At 53.7% G+C, this 17,297-nt stretch overlaps 1 protein-coding gene across 1 annotated transcript in view; it reads left to right on the top strand.

Moving 5' to 3' along the window:
• Window positions 1–8,446: 8,446 nt before the first annotated feature.
• FMNL1 (formin like 1) overlaps window positions 8,447–17,297 on the top strand; it is a 26,426-nt gene continuing 17,575 nt past the window's right edge. Inside the window, exon 1 of the mRNA XM_055575652.1 lies at window positions 8,447–8,823. Coding sequence (XP_055431627.1) covers window positions 8,695–8,823 — 129 coding nt within the window. The 5' untranslated portion in view covers window positions 8,447–8,694. The remainder of the gene's footprint in view (window positions 8,824–17,297) is intronic.

Here is a 17,297-nt window from a genome sequence, read left to right as displayed (position 1 = left end):
GAATCTTTGTTGCTGCGTGAGGGTTTTCTCTGTGGCGTGTGGGGTCTACTCTTTGTCGCGGTGTGCGGGCTTCGCGCTGTGGTGGTTTGTTTCTCTTGCTGTAGTTGTGGGCGCATGGGCTTAGTTGCCCTCCAGGCACATGGAGTCTTCCCTGACCAGGGACTGAACCCACACGATGCAGTGGTGTGACTTCTTAACCACTGGACTGCATTGACAGGTGACTTCTTAACCACTGGACCACGGAGGAAATCCTAGATATTTTCTAATTTCTTTTATGAGTTCTCAACCCATGAACTATTTAGAAGTGCATTTTAACATTTTCAATTGCATGGAGCGGTCTTTCTATTTATGTTGTCTTTTGATTACTGATTTCCTTTTTTTTTTTAAGGTTGCTGTGGTTTGTGGGATCTTAGTTCCCCAACTAGGAATTAGGACCCCTGCAATGGAAGTGGGGAATCCTAACCACTGGATGGCCAGGGAATTCCCAATTGATTCAATTCCCAATTGAATTATATTGTTGTCAGATAATGAAGTCTGAATGGCTTTTTTTGAACTGGTGGAGACTTGCCTTATGGTCTGATATGTGGTCACTTTTGTAAATGTGTGACTGAAAGCAATAGTGTGTTCTCCAGTAGTCAACTGGAGTATTCAAAATATTCAATTAGATTGAACCAGTCAATTGTATTATTCAAACCTTGTACATCTTTACTGAATGTTTTATCTGCTTTAACTACCAATGCTGTGTGCTGTATTTAGTCACTCAGTCATGTCCTACTCTTTGAGACCCCATGGACTGTAGCCCACCAGGCTCCTGTGTCCATGGGATTTCCCAGGCAAGAATACTGGAGTAGGTTGCCATTGCCTACTCCAAAACTACCAATACTAAAGGGAAGTAATTTGAATCTCCCTTTACACTGATGGACTTGTCTATCCCTCTATTTTCTGCTTTATGATTTTCAGTTCAGTTCAGTTCAGTCCCTCAGTCGTGTCTGACTCTTTGCGACCCCATGGACTGCAGCAGGCCAGGCTTCCCTGTCCATCACCAATTCCCAGAGCCTACTCAAACTCATGTCCATTGCGTCGGTGATGCCATCCAACCTTCTCATCCTCTGTCATCCCCTTCTCCTCCTGCCCTCAATCTTTCCCAGCATCAGGGTCTTTTCCAATGAGTCAGCTCTTCGCATCAGGTGGCCAAAGAATTGGAGTTTCAGCTTCAGCATTTGAAGCTATATTATTATGTGCATACAACTGTAGAATGGTTATATTGTCTTGATAAATTGAGGCAAGCACATGTCCATCTCTCTCAGCAGGGTGGATTTGTTAAAATCAAGTTTATCCAAGAATGTCACCTTTGCAGCACCCTTGACTTCTTGCAAGGGGCAGATGATCATCTCTGATCCAGTCTCCTACCTTATGAGACCCCAGGTTTTGTCTTGTTCCTTTTTCAATTTGTGCCTTTTGGGGATTTTTCTTTTCTTGCCAGCTCAGCCTTGCACTGAAAATAACATACACACACACGCAGAGTTATCTTTTATCTAGCATTTCTAGTTGTTTTATATGAGGAAGGTTTCTCTGGACATATAATCCACCCTATTGCTGGAAATAAAAGTCTATGTTGGACTTCCCTGGTGGTCCAAGGATTAAGAGTCCATCTGCCAATGCAGGGGACATGCGCTTGATCCCTGGTCCAGGAAGATTCTACATGCCGTGGCACAACTGAGCCAGGGCACCACAACTACCGAGCCCTCACACCCTAAAGCCAGTGCTCTGCAACAAGAGAAGCCACTGCACTGAGAAGCCCCCACACCAAGAGTAGCCCCCGATTGCTGCAACTCTAGAAGGCCCACGTGCAGCAATGAAGAGCCAGCACAGACAAAAATTTAAAACAAATAAATAAAAAAATTTAAACGGTCTATGTTATCCCTTTACTTGAAATTTTAATTAATATTCAAAATAGTTCTATGAAATCCTATCACTGATTTTCAAGACCAGAAAACAGGCTCAGGGATTTCTGACAGTTTCAGATCTTAGCTCTGACATTACCAGTTCTGTGACCTTGGGTAAATCAGTTACTCAGGAGAACACTGAGCTCAGAGAGCACAGAAAAGAAAGAGGTCTGCCTTGCAGCGCTGCTGTTCAGTTTTGAATGGCACATGGAATCGCCTGCCCCTGCATCTGCCATCGTGCTGGTGCTCGGAAGACATCGTGACCACTGCAGTCTCCAGGGAAGGGACATGTGCCTGGTGCTTGGCCTCCCCTCCTCACTGCAGGCGCTGACAAAGATAGTTCAGTGGCTGCTGACAGCTGCCTTTGTTGCTGTTGAGTTGCTTGCTCAGTCGCGTCTGACTCTTCGCAACCCCATGGACTGTAGCCCGCCAGGCTCCTCCGTCCATTGGATTTCCCAGGCAAGAATATTGGAGTGGGTTGTCACTTCCTCCTCCAGGGGATCTTCCTGACCCAGGGATTGAACCCGAGTCTTCTGCATTGGCAGGTAGATTCTCTATCACTGAGCCACAGTTGTTGCCTGGTGGATCCTAAAAGACACAGATCCCTGATCCCACCTCTCCTGAGATTCTGAATCTGAGTCACAGCCAGTTTTGAACACAACAAGAGGGATAGAGCAGCCCATCCTTAGTTAGATAACGAGCAACTTGCTTTTATTTACTTGAACTTTGTGAAGATGTAATAAATGCATATGGTTTAAAAATCAAAATCGTATAGGAAGAAATGCATTGTGGTGGCTCAGTGGTAAAGAATCTGCCTGCTAATGCAGGAGACACGGGTTAAACTCCCTGGTCTGGGGAGATCCTACATACTGCGGAGCAACCAAGCCCATGAACCACAATTATTGAACCTGTGCTCTGGAGCCGGTGTTCTCCAACAAGAGAAGCCACCACAATGAGAAGACCACACATCCCAAGGAAGAATAGGCCCCACTCGCCAGAACTAGAGAAAAGCCAACGCAGCAACGAAGACCCAGTACAGTCAAAAATAAAGAAAATAAAAATTAAAAAAAAAGAAATGGATTGAAAAGTCCTGCTCCCACCTCTGCCTTATCCACTCTGTTTCCCCAGAATCTTACAGGTCACCACTTTTATTATGTTCCCTATGTAAATTCAAGCAAATGTAAACATTTATTCTTCTTCTCACCTCCCTTTCTTATACAAAAGTTAGCATACTATATATACTGTTCTGCACCATATTTTTGCTTCAAAATATATCCTGGAGATCTTTCCATATCAGTACCTGGCATTCTCTCTTTTTTTTTTTTATAGTGGCATAGTTTCCTGTCACGGGGATATACCTTTATACGTTTATTTAACCCTTCATCATTCAGTAAAGTAGCTACATGTGGCTATTTACACTGAACTTAATTGCAGTGAAGTGAAATTTGATATTCATTTCTGGGAATTCCCTGGTGGTCCAGTGGTTAGGACTCCAAGCAACTTTCACAGTGGAGAGTACAAATTCAATCCCCGGTCCCTGGTTTTTGAACCAAGATCCTACAAGCTGTCGGTGTTGTGGGAGGGAGGGGGGAAGAGAGAACAGTGAAATTTCTTTTCTTTTTAAAAATTTAAATTTAATTTACTTGTTTTTGCAATTTATTTTCTCAGTTGCACATTTCAAATACTTAGTGGTGACATGTAGTTAGTAGCTACTGTATTGGACAGCACAGGGACATGTCCACCATCACAGAAAGTTCTATTGGATTGCTGGTTTAACTGATCCTCAATTGCTGAACATCTGGCTTATTTCCTTTAGGCAGCCCAGGGATGATGAGGCCCATCCCTGGGATATAAGAGAGCTGAGTGAGAGCTGCCTAGGAAATGCTTCAATATCAGATCTTAAAATCTGGGAGGTGCTTGCAAGAGGAAAGCTTTTGCTTTTTGGCCAAGTTGCCTGGCTTTTGGGATCTTGGTTCCCCAACCAGGGATTGAACCCATGCCCCCCTGCAATGGAAGCACAGACTCTTAACTCTTCCCACTGCCAGGGAATTCTCAAGAGGACGGCTTTTGGGTTTGAGGCAGAGGCTTGACCAGGGCCTGGAAACAAGAGTGACCCTTAAGGACAGGGTTCATGCTTAACCCTAACCCTCTACTCCCCTCTCTGCTGCTGCTGCTGCTGCTAAGTCGCTTCAGTCATGTCCGACTCTGTGCGACCCCATAGACGGCAGCCCACCAGGCTCCCCCGTCCCTGGGATTCTCCAGGCAAGAACACTGGAGTGGGTTGCCATTTCCTTCTCCAATGCGTGAAAGAGAGAAGTGAAAGTGAAGTCGCTCAGTCGTGTCCGACTCTTAGCGACCCCATAGACGGCAGCCCACCAGGCTCCCCCGTCCCTGGGATTCTCCAGGCAAGAACACTGGAGTGGTTGCCATTTCCTTCTCCAATGCGTGAAAGAGAGAAGTGAAAGTGAAGTCGCTCAGTCGTGTCTGACTCTTAGCGACCCCATGGACTGCAGCCCACCAGGCTCCTCCATCCATGGGATTTTGCAAGCAAGAGTACTGGAGTGGGGTGCCATTGCCTTCTCCGACTCCCCTCTCTAGGTCTACTAAAATGCAGTCTTATTTTCTTTCATTTAATATTTAAGTCCTGTGATGGGGAGACCGGGCCAGAAGAGACAGTCTCTGCCTTAAAGAAAGAGAAAGATCATCACCTGCTTTGTCACAAAGACTTTCAAAGAGGCTTCATCAAAAACCAAAAGGCTGGGACTTCCTTGGTGGTCCAGTGGCTAAGAGTCCATGGTCCCAGTGTATGGGGCCCAGGTTTGATCCCTGGTCAGGGAATTAGAACCCACATGTTGCCGCTAAGTGTTCCCATGCCATGACTAAAGGTCCCACGTGCTGCAACTAAGACCTGGTGCAGTCAAATAAACAAATATTAAAAAAAACCCCGCAAAACTAATCCCAAAGGCCTGAAAATATCCTGTTAGTTAGGATGGTTGAAACAGGTGATCTCACTCCTTGTTGGAGGTTGCAAATTGGTGCAGACTTTTTGAAAGGCAATTTCAAATCTATCCAAATTTCAGTGAAAATCTATCTGACATTTAAAAGCATATAACCTCTGACCCTGCAATGTCATATTTATAAATGTGTCTTACAGATACACACATAAGTGCAAATAAATATATGTACCAAAGATGTTTGCCTATAGGCACCATTGTTTATAGTAACAAAAGGCTGACACAAGCTAAATACCCATTAGGAAGAGAAGAGTGAAATAAATTGTGACACATTCTGTGTGCCGAAAGCCTAGGTAGCTTTTGTAGAGGCAGAAATAAATAATAATTAAATAATTATTTTTATAATATTAATTAATTAAAATAATAATTATTCTTTAAAAATAATTTTATCTTTTCATTTTTGGCTGTGGTAGGTCTTTGTTGCTGCAGGCACATTTTCTCTAGTTGCTACGAATGGGGGCTTCTATCTTATTGCACAGCATGGGCGGGATCGAGGGTATGCAGGAGTCAGTAGTTGCTGCACATGGATTCAGTAGTTGGGACTCCTAGGCTCTAGAGGGCAGGCTCTGCAGTTGTGGTGCGCTTGGACTTAGTTGCATGTGGGATCCTTTTGGACCAGGGATCGAACCCGTGTCTGCTGTGTTGGCAGGCACATTCTTTACCACTGAATCACCAGGGAAGTTCCAAAGGCAGAAATGTTATTAAGTGAAAATAACAAGGTGTCAAACAGTGTGAAATGTGTGCTATCACACACACACACACATGCATTGCTTGTAAATATCCAAAGTATCTCTGGAAAGACACATTAAACCTGCTTTTCTTTTAAACTGTGCACATGTATCACCTTAGAAAAAATGAGGCACCAACTGAGTAATGGTGAGCAGGGATGGGGAGGGAGGAGATTCCTGGGGAAACCTGCTCAGTCACCTGAGCTCCAAGTGTGCCCAAAGGCTGCACCATCATTCCATCGGAGGTGACAAGGCGACAATAATTTAGAAATGTCATCCATGCTGTGACTCCATCTCCATCACCACTGGAGGCCTCACCCTGTCTTGGCTGTCATACCTCCTGTGCCCAGCAGGGGGAAGCACAGACCCACCAAAGCATTGGTCCTAAACTTCAAGCATCCTTTCTAGGATTTCCTCCTCTGTGGACCACATAGGAAAGATACTTCCTGCCAAGCAAACCAAATGTATTAGGTAACAATTGATTAAAAAAAAATTTTTTTTTTGGCACCTTACAGTTCTGATCAGCATGAGAGAGAGCTAATGTAGGTTTGTTGGGCTGATCATTTTCCACACCAGAAGTCCTGCTTAGCCCAGGCTTATTTCCATTAGGCCTTGGGTGGGCAGTGGTTGGCAATGACCTGACCACTCCTAGGGATTGAGAGCGCAGGCTGGCAACTATTACATTAGAGGCTCCCCACCCTGATGGGATTTCCAGCTACGGGAAACAGCTCCCACAAGCCACTCTCCCAGATGTGTTGACAGTGTGTTCCTCCCTTGCTAGGCTGTGAGCAGCCTGAGGACAGAGACTCTTCTCATCAGCCTCAGAACCTTCAGGAGTGAGCACGGTCCCCAGCACAGAGCTAGTGCTAAGTAAAGGCTTGTTAAATGGAAAGAGAGCCACTGAAGACATCGGGGACTATATTCTTTAAATAGAGAGACAGAGTGAAATAAAGAGAGGAAGGAAGGAAGAAGAAAAGAAAAAGAGAGGTCCTAGGTAATCTCAAGGGCAAGGACCCAAGGGCAAGACTGTGGTTTGCTCCGGTTGGAGCGGAGGGCAGTGGGCGCACAGTGTCACCTTCTTAACACGCCCAAGGAATATCTTGTTTTGTCTGACCTTATGGGTCCCTGGCTGGGACATGAAATAAGTGATCACATCTCTCACCCACCAGAGGTGCTTGTGACCTTGGCAGAAGAGAGGTTTAAATCGAGTCAGCCTGGGGGAAGGGGCTGGTTCATTCCAGGGCCTTCCTTAAGATTAGATAAATTTTCCAGCTCCTGCTTAAACTTCAGTGGTTCTGAATCTGAGAAGGAGGGCAGAAGGAAGAGGAAGCTCTAGGGGAGGGAACATATATGGCTCCTGCCTGGCCTAGAGAAAAGCCAGGGTTCATTAGTGGGTCCTCGGTCCTCAATGCCTTGACAGTGCAAGGAAGGACCCACTGAGGATCCCCACAAATTAGACGGGGAGAAGGAGGAACCCCTGAAAGAGAAAAGCCTCACATTCAGGCTGGAGATTGTGCCCAGACCTGGGGTTCTACCCTCCACCTCCGAACACTCTCTTATCCTCTGGTCCATCCTGAATGAGAGGGCCGGTAGGAGGCCAGGCCAAGGCACTGGAGATTTTGCAGGTGGACAGAAAGGAGGCCTGTTTCTGCTCTTTATTAACTGTGGGCCCTTGGGCAAGTCACATTGAGCCTCAATTTCCCCCTCTAAAATGAGGATATCAATACCTACCTTCCCTGGTCATTGTCAGGATGACGGAAAGAAGACCTCTGGAAGTACTGCTGTAATTGGCCAGACTTCAGGGACTCTCATTCGCCAAGGTGAGTGAGAGGCCACTTTAGTTAGATCCCTGGAGGTGACAGCGTCAAGATTTCCGCCCCCCTCTCCGCAGTGCCTGCTTCTTTCCCAGCGTGGATGCTGGCCTTAATCCTCCTGTTCCCCAACCCTGCGCTTCTCCTTGAGACCGCCTTGATGGTCTCCAGACTCTGCCTGCCTGCCTTTTTCCACGGGCACCTCCATTCTAAAAGCCCTGAGGATATTGGCACGGGCGCAGAGTCTGTCCAGAGTGGAACAGGTCGCGGGGGTCTCCACTGGCCTGGATCTGCGCCCCCCACCTCTGCTTTGGGGTTCTTATTTGCAGATGGTTCCCTCTGGTCTTCAGCTCGGTCCTGGGCTAAACAGAGAAGGAGAGAAACAAGGGGTGGGGGGCCTGGAAGGGGGTTCCCACCTTCCTCGGCGGGAACCAGAGAGAAGGACGCAGCCCTTGCGCCCCAGCGCCGCCGCGTCATGGGTTTCCAAGCCGCCCACGTAGGTGCTGGCGGTCCTCAACTCCGAGGATTGCCCCCTTCGTCCCCCGTGCTGTGACCCCCTTCACCCAGACCCCGCAGGTACCCCCGGTTCCGAGCTAGCAGGAGCCTGCGGTTCTAGGACCCGGAGGCGCCGCCGAGCGCGCCGCCGCCTCTGCCTCGCTTCTGTCGCTCCCGCTCCGGCAGGTGAAGAGGCGCCCGCCGCCCCCTCTGCGGCAGGTGAAGCGGGTCGGTAGCCCCCTCTCTGCAGCGCGATGGCTGCGGCGGACCCCCGGCAGGCGCCCGGCGCCCGCCCCCTCCCTCCAGCCCGCCCCCCTGGGGCTGGGTGCGTAGCGGCGGCGCCGAAATGCGGTTTGCGCGCACCGGGAGAGACAGCAGAAGTTAGAAGATCGCCGAGGGGGGAGCCCGCGCCGCAGCTTCCTGCCCCCGGCCCAGCCCTCTGGCCCCGGCGGCTTGCAGCCTGACTTCCTCCCCCAACCCCGCAGCTCGCTGCCTGGCTCCTCGGACGGGGCCGCCCCGATGGGACGCAGCGCCCCGGTCCCTGCGCGCCGCTGATCCGAGCGCCCGCGTCGCCGAGCCCCCGCCGCCGCCGAGAGCCGCTGCCCATTTTGCCCCCCCAGGCCAGGAGCCTTGACCGCCCTCCCCGGGAAAGCTGGATTTCCGAGGCTGGAGGCGCCTGGCCGACTGGGTGGGGACCACCATGGGGAACGCGGCCGGCAGCGCGGAGCAGCCCGCGAGCCCCGCCGCGTTGGCCCCCAAGCAGCCCGCGGCGCCCAAGCAGCCCATGCCCGCGGCCGGAGAGCTGGAGGAGAGGTTTAACCGGGTCCTGGTGAGTATGACCCGCGGTGCGCGCGGCTCGGGCGTGGGGTAACAGGGGCTCATCAGGCGTCCCCGCCCCCGGGGGCTCAGGTACCGCTTGGAGATCCCCGGCGGCCCCTCCAGGGCGGGGGGGTGGGAGTGACAGTGGTTTCTTTCAGAGTGACTTAGCACTCTCCCCCCAAAACTTTCTTCTGCGATCGCCCAGACTCCCTCCCAAAACACCCCCTCCCCCAGAGCTTATGGGTCTAAAGGTCCAAAAAAAATGTCCTGTGAGGAAGTTGGGAGCGCCACGGTGCTGTGGGGTCCCGGGGGCACCTCCTCTCCCTCTTCACGCAGGCCCAGCTGCCGGGTGCAGGTCTGGAGCATCTGCTTGTGTTTGGGGTCCTGATCTGCTGGTGTCTGAGCTGCTGGGACCTGGGTTGTCAGGTCATGCAGAGGGGCTGGCTGTGTTTCTCCCTCCTTCTGTGTCAGGGAGTGCTTGTCTGTGGGTCCTGATCTTGGGCCTCCCCTCGCACCCACTGGAGGGATTCAGGTTAGGAAGGGCGGGGTCAGGATGGGTTGGTCGCTCTGGCTTGGGGTGGAGCAAAAGTCTGAAAGCCCCCCATCTGCACTGTCACCTGCTCCAGGGAATTGGGGGGCCTTGGGGACTAGGCAACCGGAGAGGAAACTACCAGCTCAGACTGAACCTGGAGGCAGTTGGTGGGTGGGGGATCCAGAGCTAAGTCAGGGTACCCTAAGACTTGGTGGAAGAAGGGAGAGCCAAAGGCCCCTCATTCTCACTTCCCTCTCCCTACCTCAGCCCTGTCCCAGGCTCCCTTCTCTAACTAATTGCCTGGTGGCCTGTCTGCTGTCAGCTCCCTCTCCAGACCCTGGGTGACAGGCAAATAAGGCCGTGCTTTTCCCCAGAGGCACTTCCAAGTCTGAGCAGACTGGCACTGCAGGTCTGAGGGTGGGGGCCCGAGGGTGCTGCAGGCAGCAGAGCCATGTAGGCCGGTGGCCGTCCCCTCCACCTCCTTGACATCACTTCCCCTCCCCTGGCCTGCCGTGAGGCCCTACTTGCCAGATCCTCTGCATGGCCCCTCCTAACAGTTCCTGGAAATCTTGGCTGCTGCCCCCTCCCAGGAGAAAGCCTAGGAGTGATTGGAGGAGCTGTGGGGTGGGGGTGGGCTCTGATCTATCCACCTTGCTTGATTCTGGGAAAGGGAGGCGGGGAGGGGGAGGATACCTCACACAGGCTAGGCCCCTAGTACCCTACCTCTCCACGGGCTTCCCTTTCCCCAAACCCATGGCTGCACAAAGTGAACAGGGTGGAACAGAGTTGGAAGGGGGAGAAGGGGCCATCGGGGGAGCCTGAGTTAGTGGTGGATCCCTGGACCCCAGCCAGCCTGAATGGGGGGACACCATTCTGTCTTTCCCCTTAAGTGTCTATGGATGGGGGGTTGGGCTTTTGGGGTGAGGCCCAGGCCCCAGTCCACGTTCTCTGTTAGGAAGAGACGGGGAGGAGCTGTGTGAATAATTCAGACCCCTGGAAAATCCAAAAGTCAAGGGTAATGCCTGTGTAGGACTTGATTGCCCTGCTTGCTTTTTTTTTTTTTTTTTTTTTGGCCTTTGCTCCGATTGGCCGAGTCTGACACTGAATGCCACTAGGGGTGCCTGAGAACCAGGGCGTGGAGGGTGGAGGCCCAGAGAGGGGTCTGAGGGTGTCTTGGTGGAGATAGCGGTAGTGGCTGGGTGGAAATCTAGGGCAGCGGCACCCACTGGGTCTCACCCCTCCCAACCCCTAGGAACCCTAGTGTGTTTACACTTCCCCCTTCTTCCTGGGAGGGATCAGCCTGTCCCATGTCTTGCATGAGCAGAACACACCCAACCCAAGGTCTCTTGGCTAAGAACCTGGTTTCTCTAACTCCTCACCGTGTCCTGGGGTGACACCCTTGGCTCCTGCCTGAGGCTGGCTGGGGCTGTGGATTTGGCTAAACCTAGTGTGGCCCAGAGGGTAAAGAATCTGCCTGCAATGGGGGAAACCCAGGTTTGATCCCTGGGTTGGGAAGATGCCCTGGAGAAGGGGATGGCTACCCACTCCAGTATTCTTGCCTGGAGAATTCCATGGACAGAGGAGCCTGGCGGGCTACAGTCCATGGGGTCGTAAAGAGTCAAACATGACTGAGCGACCTCACGTCGCTCACGTAGGGTCAGTAATAGGATTAAACACACATAGGGTCAGTAACAGGATTACAGGAGGTGCCTCCATGGTGCAGTAGTAAAAAATCCACCTGCCAATGCAGGAGATGTGGGTTCGACCCCTTGGTCGGATAGGTGTCCACTGGAGTAGGAAATGGCAACCCAGTCCAGTATTCTTGCCTGGAAGATGCTATGGAACAATTTGCCTGGTGGGCTACAGTCCATGGGGTCACAAAGAGTCAGACACGACTGAGCAACTGAGCACCGCACACCCTCCATCTGAATGCTGCCTCCTTGGCCAGAGCTGAGTCCTGTCCTCAGTGAATATCTAAGAGGAGAACCTCAGACTGCTGAGGGGGTGGGCCTCACACATCCAGGGATCCTCCAGTCTGGATGGGGGAAGCACAGACAGCCCTCCCCTTGGGATTTAGTCACATGTCCCCAGGGAACCTCTCTCTTTCACTGAAGCTCAGCCCTTTCCTCCAGGGTGGGGAGTAGGATCCCATACAAAACCACTGCTTGGCTTCTGGCAGTGGGACCCCTCTTGTGGGTCAGGGGTGCCCTGACCAGACCCAATGCTAGACAGGAGGTGAGGGTGCTTGTTTTCCCTTTCCCTGGGGGCAGCCTTTTTCCCAGGCAAGAATGGGTGGTGGGGGCACTTTTTCCAAGGAGGCTGTGAGAGAGAGGGGTGCCCCGGCTTAAAATGGGGGTGGGGAGAAAGAGCAGGTTGCGCCAGGGTTTCCGCCTGCTGCCTTAGCAACAGCAGAGGAGCGATGGCTGCCCAGAGACACGGGCCTGCTGCAATAGTGGGAAACCAGCCCGCCAAGCTCTGTGCTCTCGCCTCTCCTACGCCCTGCTGAACGCTGGGTGTCTTCCAGCCCCTTCAGGCCTTCCTCTGCAGGGGTCAGGGTTTGGGATGGTAGGGCACTCTTTCTAAGGCCTGCCGGAAGTGCCAGGCTTACAGTCAGGCCTAGGACACCCCTGAATCTGTCTGGGTGGGGAGGAGCCTGTAGCCTTGGGGCAAAGGGATCAAGGGAAGGCGCTGTGATGTGCTGGAGGCCAAGTGATGCTGGCGTCTGAGAAGAGAGGAATTCACCGGATGGGCCTGGCACCCGGGGTGCCCTTAGCATGTGCCATAGGTGGTGTGCACCTGGCCAGGCTGTATGGGGAGGTCAGGACGGTCCCAAGCAGGGTGTGGCTGCTGGGAGTCCTGCTTTTAGCTGGACCCTTTCCCCATGGGGACTGGGACTGGAGGTGAAGGGCAAACGTGTCTCATTCTGTCGACTGCAACCGAGGCTCTGCCTTCTCTATTGGTCCCTCCTCTGGGGTGGGCCAGACGAAGTTTGGCGCATGGAGCTGTGTGGTCATTCTGACCCTATGTCTCCTGTCTCTGGAGGATCTTGGTGGGGCTGTGGCCCTGTGGTCAGAGGCTGGGCTGGGCTGGGCAGAGGCCGTGGGATGCCATTCCCAACAAGCAGACCTGGCACATGCTGCCCCTGGAGATCCGGGGATGTGGTCAGCGTGATTCACAGTGACATCTGGGACCAGTTGGCAAAGAGCTGGAAGGGGGAGAAGGGCAGGAACAGGTGGGGCTGCTCTCGGGCCACCTCTGCATTTTTCCTGGGAACACGGGGCCCTGGGAGGTGGCTTAGGCTTCCCAGCCTCTAAGAAGGGCAGGGGTTACTCATGGGAAAGGCGGAGGAGCTTCCTTGGGCTTTGGGGTCATGAAGTTGAGGATTTGAGCTTCGTCCTGGCCACTTACTACCTCTGTGACCTTGAGCAAGTTACCCACACGCTCTGAGTTTTAGTTTTCCTCATGTGTAAAAAAGATAAGAAAAATGGTTATATGTCAAGGACTTCCCTAGTGGTTAAGACTCTGCGCTTCCACTGCAGTGGGCGCGGGGTCTATCCCTGGTTGGAGAACTAAGATCCCGAACTCCATGCGGTGCGACCAAAAAATCAAAAGCCTACGTGTGCTTGCTAGGATCGTCGAAGGGATTAGATAGAATCGAGGGGATTAAAGAGTGCTTAGCACGATGCCTGACACAGAGCAAGTGCTGTGTCTGCCTTGAGAACGGGAGGATGTTGGAACCCATTTGCTCCTCTTCATCTGGGGGCCCTTCGAGGAGGAAGGAGCCCAGACCCTGCCTCCTCCCTCCCCCACCTCCAGCTTCAAGACCAACCACAGGTGCCAACTTTAGTCTTTGACCGTCGCAGGCCAGGCTGCCCTCCCTGCCATCACACAGGTCAGGCACAGTGGGGCCTTGGCGAAAGCTGCTGGTGGCCGGAAACCACGGAGAGGCGGGCCCAGCCCTCCTGGAGGGTGGGGCAGCGCGGTGCTAACGGTAGCCGTGTGCGCGGAGAGGGGGTGGGAGGCCTCCACTTCCCTCTGAGAGAGGGTGTGCTGGGGGGGGGGTTCCCCAGTGAGTAAGAGCTCAGTGTGGGCAACAACAGGAAACGTAGGGTGCTGGGTGGCAGGAAACGGGGTTGGCTGTTCCTGGTTCCTCAGACAGGCCCCTGGGGCAGGCTGTCTGAGGAAGACCCTTGGGGGCCCGGGACCCACGTTTCTCGTTGCTCTGAGCGCTCCTTCTTCGAGGAAACTGAGGCTTCTTAACCAGCTGGCTTCGAGGTCACCTTGGGCAAGCGGCCTGATGGCTCCAGGCCTCAGTTTCCCATTTGTGAAATGGGGATTAGGCTAGTATCTATTGGGTTGGCCAAAGAGTTTGTTCGAGCTTTCCTGTAAGTTGCTATGGAAAACCTGGATGAACTTTTTGTCCAACCTGATTCTTTGTAGGCTTGTTGTTGAGATATAAGTCACATGGCATAGGGTGAACATTGGGAAGGAATATTTATTATTATTATTTTTTTAATCAGAGTATGAGTGCTTTGCTATGCTATGCTAAGTCACTTCAGTCGTGTCCGACTCTGTGCGACCCCATAGACAGCAGCCCACCAGGCTCCCCCGTCCCTGGGATTCTCCAGGCAAGAACACTGGAGTGGGTCCATATTAATTATTGTTGTCATCACCGTTGTTAGCCTCCTACCAGCTTGGATGATAAGGGCGGTGCCTGCTGCCCTGGCTTCTACCCTGCTTGCCCTTGGTCCTGCCATGGGGACCCTTCAACCCCGATGGAAGAAGCTGTTAGCTTTGTGGGGTTCTCAGCACCTGATTCTAAGGCCAGGTCACCCCACATCCTCCTCTACATCTTGGATTGCTTATAAGAGCCCTAGAAAATCTATGTACCAGAATTTTGAAAAGTGGATAAAATCGATTGTTTCTGGAGCTGCACTGAAGAGCTCTAAGACCAAGGTTGAGACTACATAGAGGGGGTCTTAGAAGATGGATAGGGAAGTGGGGACTTGCTTCTGGATCCCATCAGGCTGTGGAATCCCTGTAGGGCTGGTCTGAGAATTTGGGCTGGTGCCCAAGTTCAAGGGCATCCTGGGGCTTGAAGGGCTAGACGTCCTAGGGAAAGGGTGGGCAGGTGTGTCGGGACAGAGTCTCAGCTCAAACTGAAAGTGAAACCGGAGGGTGTGGCTGTGTCCAGATGTAGCTGGAGCCCCTTCAGTTTCCAGGGACACCTGCCAAGATGTCAGGGAGGCGGAGGGGGGGACGGCTTGCAAGGGGCTGGTCTTGAGTGTGCAAGGCTGGAGGCCCCTCTGACACCCAGAGAGGGGAGCAGGGAGGAGGCAGAGTGATCCCCCGTACATTCTAATGGCAGCTTCTTCTCTCAATCAGGGTCACAGTCACGCCCTGAGAGATGAGTCGCCCTCACAGCATGAAGGGCAGCGGGGGAGGGGGCTGAAGGCTCAGTTCATTTTTTTTGGCCGAGCTTTGGAGACAGGTCTGCTTTATCCGGCTCTTTTCACAAACTTCTGTCCGCCACACATCCCTCGCCTTGGGGGCTTCAGTGGACTCCCCCAGCCTGTGACGTGTCTCTTCATTGTGGTTTGCCCCTGAAGAGTATTGTTACATCAAAGCATGGCTCCTCACTGGGCGGTCCTGGGAGCCCTGAGTCTGAGGCAGAAAGGAAATGTGCTCATTTTATGGAAGAGGAAAGTGAGGCTGAAGGAGGCAGAGAAGTAGTTAGGCTAGGTGGGTCCCCTGAATCCAGCTCAGGTCCTCCACGTCACAGCCGCCTCCCCCTCCTCCCCTTGCAGGAGGTGGGTGTCTCCCCCACACACAGACACCTGGACTTCACGATCCTCTCCTATCTCATTTGAGCACCGTCAGCCAACCTCCTGCTTGTGTCCCAGCCCCCAGCCCCCGGGTGCTGCCTCCTCACTAAGGGCCCCAAGTCTGGTGGTCTGTGGATGTTTCCAGGGTGGCCTCACCCCACTCAGAGCGAGTGGCATCACCTGTCCCTCTCCTGCTCCCCAGGGGACCTGTCTCTTTTGGTGGGCATCTCCAAGGAACAGCTGCTAATTAGCGCTCAGCGCTGTCAGAGCTATTTCTGATTTCCGAGCCTAAATTTAGCCCGTCTGGCAGGCTGGAATGCAGGCCCGGGGCCCTGAGGAGGCCCAGGTGGGGAAGGGGCAAAGGGGTGCCCTCCCCTCCACCACCACTGGACAGGCGTGCTGGCCAGCAGAGGCCTCCCCCTCCCCAGTAATAGCCATGGGGTGGAAGTTGGGGGGTGGACCTGGGCGCTGGTTCCCAGTCAGTTGGGGCTCAAAGCCAGCCTGGCTCCCCTTGTCCTGGCTTCCTAACCTTGGGGAGGTCATCAGCCTGTGCTTGAACCTGTAGTGTATGGGTGACGGTGAGGCCAGTAATGGTGGGGATGGGGGGAGGTGGCCCTCTGTGAGCAGGGCTGGTCAGCCCTCAGGCAAAGCTGACATCACAATTGTTGGAGTCATTATGAGGATTAGTTGCTGCCTCTAGAAGTATGGCTGGGGCCACTCTAGGAGCCAGCAAGTCCCCAGGGTGGGAGAGGGCCCCGAAGACCCCTATCAGGAAGCAGCGATCCCCTCTAAGGCTAAGCTGCTGAGCCCTCCCCCACTCCTCTGCACCCTTCCCCTTCCCCCTCCAACTCCTTCCTCTGTGCTGCCCACCAGTCCAGGTTCCCTGATGTTGCCTGCCTTCTTCTCTCTGCTTCCTCCTCCTGCCCAGTCTTGGCTCCCCCACCCCCTCCACCTCAGCCCTGCCCCACCCTGGGTCTCTGTAGGGTGGAAGGATGGATCAGGAGAGCCCAGGGAGAAAGAGACAGGGACAGAGACAGAGGATGGCCCCACGGAGGACTTGCAGCCAATAGGACCCTGCTCTGGGCTCCAGGGCCCCTTCCTGGGCTGTCCCTTCCAGAGGGCAGGAGCGGTCCAGGCCCTTGGCGCCAGGTTGGGGGAGGGTGACAGATGAGACTGAGGCAGTTTCCTCAATCCAGGCTCACTTTCGCAACGGGGGAGAGGGATGACGTAGTCCCATCCCCAGACTCCCGCTCGGGGAGGGGGCCTGGTGGGCAGGCTGTTTCACCTCTCAAGTAGGGCCCTAGCCGGAAAACTTGGGCAACCAGGGGCCGAGGGCACCCAGCTTCCTGTTGTCTGGGGCTGACCGAAAGCTGTGATTTTGGGGGTGAGATCTGGCCAGAGCCCCAGAATTAGACGCAGAACCCCAGAGAGGAAGCTGGCTGAGAAGCCTCGGGTGTGGGTGTGGCCCCGTCTCTGCTCCAGCTGTGGCCTCCGCTCAGGGCCACGTGACCGAGGATGTGTAGTCTGAGCCATCAGCGTGGACGGTGGGGGGGTGGGGGTGGGTCCTCCATCCTGGGCTGGGTCTCTCCAGGGTTCCCACATCTCCACTCAGATTCTGAGCTCCTTGAGGGCCAGAACTGTTTTTGGGACCTGACACCTAGTAAACCCTCAATAAACCTGAGTTTTACTGAAATGAGGTGAACTGGCATCATGTCCTGGTTCTATTAGGGGGACACTCGAAGTCCGGGGAGGTGGGGTGCCCAGGAAGACCCTGGTGTTGGTGGCACCTGGTGATTCCATAGCCCTAGGTGGGACCCTAAGCTTGTCTGTCGGGAGAGGCTTGGCAGCCACCTTGTAGCCTTGTCATCTGTGGCTGGGGGAGGAGGGCCCAGGCAGAGCAACGCTGACCTTTCTTAATTCTGGAGGGGAGTCCCAGCCTGGGCCACCAGAGCCACAGACCCAGCGCGCTGCCTGCTCTCCCCGGTTCCTGTGACAGAGTGGCCTTCCCCTGGAATCTCCCTGGGCCCTGCAGCGGTGATCACCTGCTCGGAACTCCCTGCCTGTCTGACCTCATCCCCCTCGGCCTGTCCCCAACTCCTTCTGTCCCGAAGTGATGAGGCAGGAGGG

This window comes from Bubalus kerabau, chromosome 4 (assembly GCF_029407905.1).
Source record: "Bubalus kerabau isolate K-KA32 ecotype Philippines breed swamp buffalo chromosome 4, PCC_UOA_SB_1v2, whole genome shotgun sequence".
In the NCBI taxonomy this organism is placed as follows: domain Eukaryota; kingdom Metazoa; phylum Chordata; class Mammalia; order Artiodactyla; family Bovidae; genus Bubalus; species Bubalus kerabau.
The sequence above is the reverse complement of the archived record's forward strand: the minus strand, read 5'-3'. Positions and strand labels throughout refer to the sequence as shown.